At 43.3% G+C, this 12,396-nt stretch overlaps 1 protein-coding gene across 10 annotated transcripts in view; it reads right to left on the bottom strand.

Annotated features, from left to right (window-relative positions):
- Nucleotides 1-10,653, bottom strand: part of FHOD3 (formin homology 2 domain containing 3) — a 611,695-nt gene extending 601,042 nt beyond the window's left edge. For 4 of the 10 annotated variants that reach the window (XM_048839289.2, XM_048839286.2, XM_048839285.2 and 1 more), the window contains exon 1: nucleotides 10,014-10,648. In XM_048839289.2, coding sequence (XP_048695246.1) covers nucleotides 10,014-10,178 — 165 coding nt within the window. In that variant the 5' untranslated portion in view covers nucleotides 10,179-10,648. Of the gene's footprint in view, nucleotides 1-10,013 lie in introns of all 10 variants that reach the window. The other 6 variants (XM_075125567.1, XM_075125566.1, XM_048839279.2 and 3 more) reach the window with 3 other exon arrangements.
- Nucleotides 10,654-12,396: the final 1,743 nt, after the last annotated feature.

Raw genomic sequence — 12,396 nt, forward strand, 5'->3', positions numbered from 1 at the left:
TAATAAAAAATAAATACAAAGTGAGCACTGTACACTTTGTATTCTGTGTTGTAACTGAAATCATTACATTTGAAAATGTAGAAAACATCCAAAAATATTTAAATAAAGGGTATTCTATTATTGTTTAACAGTGCGATTAATCGTGTGATTAATCACAATGAATCTTTTTAATCACACGATTAATCATTATTAATTTTAATTGCTTGACAGCACTATTAATTTTGTATCGTTCTAGTTTTTTAATCAAAATATCATGCAATATCATGTCAAACACCTTACAGAAGTCTAAGTATTTTACATCAACACTATTACCTTAATCAATCAAAATTGTAGTCTCATCAAGAAAGGTATCAATTTAGTTTCACAGGATCAATTTTCCTTTAAGCCAAGATACTTCATAATGCAAGTGGGCTCAGGGGAAACCTTGAGCAGCAACTTTCTGCCCCAGTGTTCCAAGCAGGGTTTCTTAAGTTTAGTGTACTGTGTGTCTCTATTCCATAGTGCTTAAAGAAACAGAGCAGCAAGACAGGGAAGTGTGCTTCCCTGGTCTTCCTGTTGCCTAAAAGTGAGTAGCTTGTCCAGACTCAAAAAAATAATCCTCTCTTTGGACTGGCTGGGGCAGTGGGGCTCCTTGCTACCCGCTCTTGAAGTCAGAAGGAAATCTGCCTAGAAAAAGACAGAGGGGAAATGGGGACCCTTCCCTACAGAGGACTTCAATATAAAAAGAAAGGGGTTTATAGTGTCAGTATCTTCACTCCCCTCCTCCTGGAGGAAAGGATAAGCCAAGGATCTTCAGTCTCTCTTCCTCCTTACAAACACCACTGGAGGATGGGACAGCTGAGGAAGAAGGACCAGAATCTTTTTTGCCTCATGCATAGGGGAATCAAGATTCTTCTCTTTCCTGGAAGGAGCAGGGAGCCCAATGTCTGAGTAGGACCAGATGCTCCCAACTTTTTGGCCGCTATAACACATTTCTTACTAACAGTAAACAAAATCAAAAAGTTTGAAGTTCTGGTCCTACTTTTGTGTGGGTTTAAAAAAAAAAGACTAAGGAAGGATGTGTTTACCCAACTCTAATTTTACTATGATAGTAATTTATTTTATTAGCACGGTGTTTGTTTTGTTGTTTACTTTAATACTACAATAGTTACTCACATGTCACACCAATTCCTTAACTTCTTTAGTTGCAGTATTTGAGCTTTTTTCACTGTACAGTACTCTGCCTTTATGATACATTGTGTTTATATTTCTATATACTGAAGGGAGCCCCATCACTCCACATGTCAGCAGCAGGCTGTGAAGGCCTCAAGTGCCCTGACTGGTTAGCCCTGACTTCCTGCTGCCAGTTCTCCTCCCATTAGAGTATGGGGATGCCGCCTGAGAAGAGCAGGCCCATGCTGCTCTTGTTGTAGGGACACGGCAGACCCTGAGCATGAGCTCAAGGCTGGGAAACAGGCCAAGGGAGCAACCCGGGAGTGTGGCCACTACAAACTGCACTGCAGGCAAGACACAACCATTGTCCAATGGGAAAGAGGAGCCCTAATCTGGGACTGAGTGGTTGAGCCTGGAGGGGCAGTTTGGACTATTTCTTTACTAAGGAAGGTAAGAGTCCCTTTGTTAAGTAAGCATATTGGATTCATTTCATTATACTTGGATTAGCTGCTCCTTTCAGTGACAGGGTGGTTCTGTCTATCCTGATAAATGTGTTGGAAAAGATTTGAACACTGGCATGGCTCCTGGGTGAATTCTTGCCTCCCCAAATGTTGCAAAAGTGTTGTACAAGGCAAGGGGTGGGAGTTTGGATCAATTTATCTTTGAGCCCTGTATACACACACTAATACAATTTTTATTGTATTATTTATTAATTATTATTATCATCATCATTTGGACAGAAAATTGAATTGAAAATAACTGTACTTTCATACATATTTCACAATAATGTACTTCATAAGGAGCTGCTGTAACACCAAAATGTAGAGTGGCAAATGAAGACACAGAATAAGGTAAAATACAGTATGTTGTAATTAAATGAATAACTAAGGGAGATCACTAAAAAAAAATGCCACCTGACATTGGCTGTATATATATAGCCACTCGCCTAAATGACTTTAGGTCAGCAAGTCAGAGGTATCAAGTAACTTAAAGCAATTCAAAACCAACAAATCCACAGTACCAAATTAGATTCAAAGAGCATTATTAGAGTTGGACCTGAGCCACAAATTTAGATCCACATCTGAATTTTCCCAAGATTCAGGGAAATGTGGAAGAGGGAGGTATGGATCTAGAGGTCCAGCTTGGACCTGTCTCTAGTTAATATTACAGACAGAGACAAAACATATTCAGAAAACTCTAAGCTCCTGGCTTAAGTAGGTATGTAATTTTCTAAAAGGTCAACTCATAAAACCAAGAGATTTACATTTCTAAGGGTCTAGGTCAACCAGAATATAACTGATCTAGCTTTTTCTTTGGGATCAAATTGTAGAATATGCAGATTTTTTTTTAAAAAAAGAAAAATTTTAACCATGTCAATCTAGATGTAAATCCTGCTTGATTTATTCACAAATCTGATTAAAATGAGGATTTTGCTACTAACCTTCCTTACAAAACCACTGCATTACATCATGATTAGAAGTCATAAGGGCAAAATCCAACACCTACTGAAGTCAAATGGAGTCTTTCTAATGACTTCAGTGAGAATTGGATCAAGCCCAATGTGGCATTATGGTTTATTTAGCAGTATATAACATAGTAAATGATTAGGGACGGCAAACCAGGAGCTCCATCCCTTTTAGAGGACAAGGGAACATTCAATCAAATTAAATGTGTCAAATTTAAAATTGATGAAAGGAAACAAATACACATCATTAATCTGTGAAACTCATTGTCACAAAATGTGAAGGCCAAGAGCTCAGCAGGTTTAAAAAAAAGGCTTAGAATTTACATGAATAATAAGAGCATCTGTAGTTACATTAGATAAAATAAAAACAAGTTTCAGGAGATAAAATGTTACATTTCAAGGTATAATATGAAACATTTTGTACTCATCAGAGACAGAATACTGTACTAAATGGACCATTAGTCCACTGGAGCATTAATTCTCAAAGTAATTAAAGGATCAAGCCTCAGCTGTATCAAAGACCAAATTTCAACCTAAGAACCACCATGACAGCTGCACTTTTCTGTGACTGGACAGACCACAAAGCCCAGGACAAAGCATGCAAGAGCTGGGGATAAAGCTCTCAGTTGAGGGACTCTGACTATGGAACAATCTTCCAGAGGAGATCAAGTTAATTCCAGTCTTTAGGAAAGGATTCAAAGCCTTCCTCTTTGTGAATCTTTCCACCATAAGTGACACTCACAAAATAAACCTCCTTTCTACCCCCTAATCTCGACCAAACAAAAATAAAACAAAAAACAAACAACCAAAAACAAAAAAAAACCCACCCACACAGCCCTACTCCAAGCAGACTTTTGACTTCAAAAAGAGAGAAGTGCCACTGGACTTTGCTATTGCTACTGGTTTTATGTGGACGGCACTTAAGATACTATGGTGACGGGCAGCAGAATAAAACAGACAGACAGATTTAACTAACCAAAATGGAGTTCCTACGTTCCCAAAGCAACATGGTAAACTTGCAGGTAGATGGTGCTGGTCAGAATTGGGGAACATTAGCAGAAGTGTGCAGATGGACATGCACATCACCTATCTATACTGTGTCTGATTAAAGTCCATGAGCACTAATTTCACTTGCACATTTTAAAAGTAAATGAAAGGTTCATACCTCATTCTGATGGAGCACTTCCAAAGTCCAACATTACCAGGCAGCCTTCTTTTCTTCTACCTGATCTAAGGGCTGATACTCAAATTCAGAACTTTATGTAAACATTTCTGAAGAGAAATTGTTGTTGAAAATAAAAGGCCTGCATTTCAGGAAGGATTCTTTGAAATAAAAGCACATTGCTGTATCTGGCCAGACAAAGAGGTGCCACAAAAAGACAGGCATTGCATTGCTAATGCAGAGAATAAGATATATATACAGATAATATCCACACACCTATTTCATGTCTAAGTCCCAAAAGGATCCTCAAACCACGTAGAGACCAACATTGCCCTGTCTACCTTGCCTGCTGGGCTCAATCTAGTAGGCAGAGACGTCCCTGGGGTAGGGCGAATCGGCGCAACCACTCCGGGCCCCACACTTTGGGGGGCCCCGCAGGCTGGTGTGATTGGCTGGCGAGGTCAGTCCCAGAAGAGACGAATCCGTCACTTCTGCCCTGGGACCCCCTGCTCCAGGCCCCGCACTTTGGGGGGCCCCACGGGCAGCTGCAATTGGCTGGCACGGTCAGTCCCAGAAAAGACGAATCCGTCACTTTCACCCCGGGCCCCGCACCCCTACTAGGGATGGCCATTCTGGTAGGCATCCTGTGAACGCACCTAACTCCACACAAATGGCCAGGGGAGGGAGGACATCTCACTTATAATCTTTAGCCCAGTGGTTAGTGTACTCACCCGGCATGTGGGAGTCTCCCAGTGCAACTTCCCCCTCTGACGATGAGAAGGGATTTGAACAGGGATCTTCCAGATGAGTGCCTAACTACTGGATTAGAGAGACATTCTCAATGTCTCTCTTACATAAGAACAACCACACTGGATCAGATTAGCCCAGTATCCTGTCTTCCAACAGTGGCCAATACCAGGCGCTTCAGAAGGAACGACCAGAACAGAATTATCAAGTGATCCATCCCATCGTCCACTCCCAGTTTTTTGGCATATATAGGCTTAGGACACCCACAGCATGGTGGTGTATCCCTGACCATCTTGGCTAAGAGTCATTGATGGACTAATGCTCCATGAAATTATCTAATTATTTTTTGAACCCAGTTTTACTTTTGGTCTTCACAACATCCCCTGACAATGAGTTCCACAGGTTGACAGAGCGCTGTGTGAAGAAGTACTTCCTTTTGTTTGTTTTAAACCTGCTGTTTATTAATTTCATTGGGTGATCCCTGGTTCTTGTGTTATGTGAAGGGGTAAATAACACATTCACTTTCTTCATACCATTCATGATTTTATAGACGTGTATCATATCCCCCTTAGTTACCTCTTTCCAAGCTGAAATGTCCCAGTTCTTTTTAATCTCTCCTCACATGGAAGCTGGTCCATACTCTTAATCATTGTTACTCTTTTCTGCACCTTTTCCAATTCTAATATATCTGTTTTTGAGATGGACGAGCAGAACTGCACGCAGCATTTGAAGTGTGGGTTTACCATGAATTTATATAGTGGCAGTAAGATATTTTCTCTTATTATCTATCCCTTTCCTAATGGTTCTTAATATTCTGTTAGTTTTTTGACTACTGCTGCACACTGAGCGGATGTTTTCAGAGAACTATTCACAATGATTCCAAAATCTCTTTCTTGAGCACTCATATTTAATTTAGACCCCATCGTTTTGTATGTATAGATGGGATTACGTTTTCCAATGTGCATTACTTTGAAGTTATCAACACTGAATTTCATCCGCCATTTTGTTGCCCACTCGCCCGGTTTTGTGAGATCCTTTTGTAGTTCTTCACAGTGTGCTTTGGACTTAACTATCTTGAGTAATTTTGTATCATCTGCAAATTTTGCCACCTCACTGTTTACCCCTTTTTCCAGATCATTTATGAGTACGTTGAACAGCACTGGTCCCAGTACAGATCCCTCTCTCCATTCTGAAAACTGAACGTTTATTCCTACCCTTTATTTCCTCTCTTTTAACCAGTTACTGACCCATGAGAGAGTCTTCCTTCTTATTCCATGACAGCTTTTTTGCTTACGAGCCTTTGGTGACGGACCTTTTCAAAGGCTTTCTGAAAATCCAAGTACATTATATCCACTAGAATTGTGGTGGGCAATCTGTGGCTGGCACACAGCCCATCAGGGTAATCCACTGGCGGGCCTCCAGACAGTTTGTTTACATTTGTACGGCTGCCTGGAACTCCCAGTATCTGCAGTTTGCCATTCCCTGCCAATGGGAGCTGCGGGAATCGGCGCGGGCTGGAGAGAGATTGCAAGAGAGCCATTTCAGAATACCCCATTGCCCAGAAGACTATTCACCAGAGTTTCAAGCCACATAGAAGAGGCGTATATTGAACCATGATCAAATTTACTGATGACACAAATTATTGGAGAGATAGCAAACAAACAGGAGGAAAAAACTGAAGTGCAAAAATACCTGGAGAGAATAAACCAGTCTGATTAATTCTTTAGTAAGTAGCTAAGAGAATGCCAGAAGACATAACTATAATGTACTGGAAGTAGGTTCTCATACTGCTGAGTTCAATGGGACTACTCACATGAATAAAATTAGCAGATGCATGAGGTGTCTGCAGACTCAGGACCTCACATTATAGGGTCTTTTGGACAGGGCCTATATTTTAATATGTGTTTATACAGCAACTATGGTGTTTCATATTTTCCACCCAAAATGCCCATGTCTTTTTTAATCAGTTAAATCTCATAAAACCTCTGCGAGAAATGTATTATCTCCATTCTTCACATGGGTAAACAGATGTGGGGAAGAAAGTCAATGTTCAGAAGTGCCCCTGATTTTGAATGCTTCAATTTTGGGGAGTCAAGTCTGAGTCATTATGGGCCTGATTTTTAGAAGTGCTAAACAAGCAATTCAAACTGAAGTCAATGGGAGCTGCTGTTGCTCCAAGTAATCTCATTCTGACCCAAGTGATATCAAATTGGGCTTTCCAAATAAACAAAAATCACCCAACGTCAGTGGCCACTTTTGAAAAATAGGCTGCTTACAGCAAGTCAACAGTAAAGTCAGATATAGAACCTTTAAGTACCATCTCCCAGTCCACTGCTCTACACAATTAGATATCAGAATCTGGCCCTTACTCACACTATTTTACTCCACAAGTAATCCCAAATGGGACTACTCACAGAATAAGGTACTACTCAATGTGACTAAAGTTTATGAATCTGACCCTGAGTTGTAGAAACAGAATATGACCCAGTGCACCTACATTTTTTGTGCATTATGCAGAGCTTTGTCCTCTACAGAGTTTCTGTAACCTTGGCAAGAAAATGTTCTACAAATGTAAAACTTCTGCTGAAAGAGGTTTTCTTTGAACTATTTTTTATTGGTCTTTTGACATCCTTAAAGCTAAGAGCACACACAGCCTTTTTCCATCCTCCAGCAAGCTCCTGAGTGCAGGCCATAACACAACAAATGATGTTAAGAGACTATTTCCCTCCCACTTTATGAAAGAATGGATAAAATGGTCTTTTCCTATTTTGCTTTCTTCACAAAAACACATACCAGTTGTTATTTTTCCTCTGACGTCTTTGCTGAGTTAATTCACAGACTAGAAGGATTATTAAATAACAAGGTAGAAAATAATAAAAGAAAGTATTTCATAACAACCAACTGTGGTATTGCTTTGAAAAGCCTAGAATTCCAAAACCAGGCCTGTGTGTGTGACCATAAGTGAAGAGAGTGACATTTATCAACAGATGCATTAAAGTAAATATATAAGAGGTACATAAGTTTTCACAAAGGTTGGGATTTGCATTAGTGGCATACTCAATACTCACCCTTCTGAAGAGCTACAGTATCAATAGTTCCAAGGACAGCAGACTTACAGCTATTTTTAACAAAGCCCTCACTGCAACTGTTTAGCTCATAAAACCTCACAACAGCAATAGCTTAAACCCTGCTCTGCATGAACATGCTCTTAGCCAACCTTCCTAAACAATAAATGGTTTCTCAAAATCCCATGATACTCTGAAGAGGTTACTAACAAGGGGCAGACATGTCAGATTTGTTACAGATTTGGCCTGTTTTCAAGGCTTCCAAAATACAACGGTTACAACTAATGCATCAGCCATGCCTGCCCTGTTGATATTTTTGGAAATGAAAAGTGACATCTCATGAAGGTACAATACTCTGACCTGACGATTCATGAAGACACGAACACATTCTTTCATAAACATGTTCACTTATAAAGATGTAAATGCATGCTGTCCCAGGCAGACCCATGCTGAGACTGACTGATACCCATTCCATTCACTTACAACACACAATTTATTTCTGTCAAGGGATTACTTATTAAGAGTGAACTCTTTGATACACTCACATGAGAAAACAACATTGCTATCAAAGTCCACCACCACCAGTTCTCAAACATCTTCCCCTGCACTTCTTAAAAAGTTTTAAGTGACTTTATGTATAATGTGGAGAATAAAACTAATTTAAAATATTAGGTATACTTTGTGTTCTATCCATTTAGGAGGAGATTTTCAAAGGCACACAGGAAAATTAGGCATTCAACTTCCATTGATTTTCAATAGGAGTTAGGTGCCTTAATCCCATTTGTGCCTTTGAAAATCTCTCCTTTAGCCTACACATTTAAATACATAATCACAAAGAAATTATTTATTTTTGTAGGCCGGTTATTCTAAAACAACTCATTTCTAGACACTAAGGATAATGATGGTGGTGAGGTCTGGGATATCTTTTCCTAAACTGGTGAAGTTTAGGGATATTCCTAAATCAAGCGAAGTTAAGGGATATTCCTAAATCAGGCAGAAGGCAAATTTGATTTGGGATGAAAATATCACTCAGTTACAGTGCTGTTGAGTACAAAAATGACAGGTTACTAGGCACAGATCCGTATTTTTTTCATCTTCTGTGTTTCCGATTTGAAAAACTCTTCTCGTACATAGTCAGGATTCAACGCTCCTTTCCGCAGGATACCTGTATTCCTCTGACACAAGGGGTCTGTACTTCTCTTCACTTCCATCACAAGTTTGGGCAATAACTCTGCTCCATCTATCCTTATGCTACACTATTTGACAAGAAGAGTCACATAACAATTGCATCACTGCAGTGTTTGGGGTATCAACGTAGAATACTATCCTATTTTATAAGGAGGACACCGGACACTAGCTGAGCCTCTGCCTGAGTCCTGCTGCACAATCCCTTCTTTCTGAACGCAGACTTAGGGCAGGTCTACGCTAGAAGCGCTATATTGACACAGCTGCACTGATGCAGCTGTGTAGCATCACTGGTGAAGATGCTCTCTCCTGTCGGCATGATAACTCCACCTCCATGAGAGGGGGAAGCTATGTTGCGGGAGAGTGTCTCCTGCTGACATAGTGCCAGTGTGGACAACACTTAGGTCGCTGTAACTTGCATCGCTCAGGGGGCTGTCTTTTCCACAGTTAAGTAAGATCGACTTAAGCAGCAGCGTAGACCTGCTCTGAGTTCCCTCTAGTACAGTGGTTTTCAATCTTTTTTCATTTGTGGGCCCCTAAAAAATTTCAAATGGAGGTGCGGACCTGTTTGGAGATCTAAGACATAATCTGAGGACCCCCAGTGGTCCGCAGACTACAGGTCGAAGGTTCTATGGTAACAACAACCTTTCGCAGACCCCTGAGTCATAGTCTGTGGACCCTCAGGGGTCTATGGACCACAGATTGAAAACTACTGCTCTAGCACTAGGAATCAAAGAGCTGGAGTTAGTCTTGAACAGCAATCCCTTCCTCTACAGACCCCCTCCTCCTGCTGGAAGGAAAAAAATACCTAAGTCTCCCTCTCCAGCCATACAAAAACACAAAATAGCCCCCTACTTCTGCCTAATGTGCAACAGCACTAAAATCAGCACATGTTCCACCACTCGCAACCCTGACAGCAGCAGCACTGACCATGCCTCTGATCACATCTACAGCTGGTCTGAGTATTTGTGCTACTGATCCCCTCTCGCCCCAGTTCCTTACTTCCCCACCAAGGCAGTGAGTTAACTCCCTCCCCCGCAACAATGCAGGGATACTTTCAAAGTGCCCCTTTCTCTCCCCAACGCTGAATAGCTTACCCCCACCCCCACCAGTGTAGGGATAGTTTCTAAGTCTCCCCCTTCCCCCCCCCAACACTATGGAGTAGGTTTCTCTGTACCAACCCACGCCACCCCCCACAGGGTAGGGATGGTTTCTAACACCGCCCCCACCCCTGTACCTTATGCGGGGCTCGGAGCAGGCGGTGCACCCCGGCCAGCTGGGTGATGAGCGCGATGTCCTCCCTGAAGGTGTAGAGAGGGGGCCGGGTGGGCTCGGGGAAGTTGGTGCTATTGAAGGGGTCGGTGTCATCTAAGAACTGCACCCTGCAAACCAGCGTGGCCATGGTGCATCCATGCAAAACACGGCAGCAGCGGCAGCGGCAAAGCACAGGGTGGGGGCGGCTGGGCAGGAGGCGCCCCCTCCCCCGCGAACAAGAAATAAAAGTTGGAGCCTAGCAGCAGGGCTGCGATCAGCCCGCAGCGGCAGGTTGGCAGAGATCAGGCTCCGCTCCCCGGCGGCCGGGCTGAGCTGCAACCCGAGGGCGGGGGGAAGCAGGAGAAGCACCGGCCGCAGGAGCCACCGCAAGATGCACGCAGCGGAGCCCGACTGCTTCAGAGCCCCTAGCACGCGGGGATCATCGCCCCCTCCCCGCCCGGCTCCACACGGTGCGGGCGTCCTTCAGGCTGACAAAGGGCAGAGCCCCGGGGCGGAGCGGCCGGCGGGCGCGGTGCACGGGCAGCCGGAGAGCAGCGGCGGCAGCTGCTCCCCCATGCTCAGTCAGCCTGAGCCCCTGCAGCGGGCCGGGGCTGCTGCCTGTGGGAAACCCGCGCTGGCTTAGTCTTCAGCCAAGCGCCGCCGGAGCCGCCAGGCAGCAGGCGCCCCCCAGCGGGCACAGCGAGGAGCGTCACCCGGCCGCCACATTCCCCGGCCCGGGACACGGGAGCGGGGCACAGGGACACCCAGTCAGCCAGGAGCTCCCGCCCGCGCGGGAACTGGGGTGGGGTGGAGTGGGGTGGAGGGGGAGACAGCCTGCTAAAATCTTCCGGGGAGGAGGTAGGGAGAGAAGCTCCTCATCCTCGCATCTGCCAGAGGAGAGACAGACATTCCATCCTTCCCCCTCAAAAAAATACTCCTAGATTGGGAGAGATCGAGGGAGTCCACCACGCAGAGACCATGTCGAACAACCCTCAGTCTCCAGGGACGGGAAAATTTGCGGGGAGGGGAAGAGAGAGACTCCTACTTGGGGAACCCCACATCCTTCAGGGGAGAGAGACAGAAAGCATTTCACCACACCCAAATCTCCAGGCAGACCCTTGCATTCTCCCGGTCGTCCCGGTCCTGGAACCACCTATCTATAAATTTGGGAGCAAGGCCAGATTAAGGCAATCCAGGGCCCCAGGCACAGTACCACCCATGGCTCTGTCTGGTGTAGTGGTCGGTGCCAGTGCCACACAGGAGCCATCTACTGGGAAACAAATTCTAAACACCCATATTTGCATATAGTTGCATTCTGTTACCTCAAATAGCCTGTGCTTCCTGTTAAAATCTTGCGTGTAATATTTGTTAAATTCAAAGGGAATTTAAAATAAAGTCAGGGATTTGATCCAAACAGAAAGTAATACAAAGGATCAAAGTTTGGCCATCTTTTTTTCTTGTTTATATAAAGTCCATATAATTGTTTGGGTTTTTTGTATGTGTTCGGGGTTTCTCCCCCCAAACAGATGAATCAATGCTATTTTGTTTCCAAACAGAAAAAATAAAAGAGCTCACTCATATATTTCTTTGCCTTTTTCCCTAATACTTAGGCCTCTATTTTTCTCCTCCAGAAAATATCCACAGAAGAGAAAATTTCCATGATGTTGTTAAAGTACAGAAAGGCTCCAGATATGTATGGGATCACCCCCATGTGGATTGCAGAATGTGGACAAAAATGTGCTGTGTTCTTCATTCAAGGGGAGACAGGTGGGCCATTTGTTAGGGCAGTGGCATAGAAAGTGGGATGCTTCGGTTTGGTTCCCTGCTCTACCACATGCCATCCCTACCTCTTGTCATGGTACTAGGGTGTTCCCAGAGGAAATCTCTGATTAATGGGGCTCTAGCAACCATATTCCCACCATGCCATGTAAGAGAGAGAGAGTTTGGCAATATGATGCTGTTGTGTATGTACTGATGCATTACCTCTTTTGATTTTGGAGAGAGTTGTTGAAATACGTGATACATCCAACCTTTAATGTACTTCCATGCATTTGAATGCAATGGGCATTCAGAGTCACATTGGGGTCATTGAAAAAGTTAATGATGATGAAAATATCCATGTTGCTGCTATTCAAGCAACAAAGCTTTCTGACAAAATATATCTATTGCAGGTTTTGACTACTTGAGAAAGGAACAGCTGGTGGAAGTCTGATGTTTATTAGTAAGGAGACACTCAAATATAAAAGAGCTATGGACGTGTATGAGATGAACATGCATCCTTAGTTGGATTGTGTTACTATCAAATTCTGACAGGTTTCAGATGCAAGGCACTGAATTTAGCCGTATGGAGTGGAAATCCATCAACT

This window comes from Caretta caretta, chromosome 2, assembly GCF_965140235.1.
Source record: "Caretta caretta isolate rCarCar2 chromosome 2, rCarCar1.hap1, whole genome shotgun sequence".
Taxonomy (NCBI): Eukaryota; Metazoa; Chordata; order Testudines; family Cheloniidae; genus Caretta; species Caretta caretta.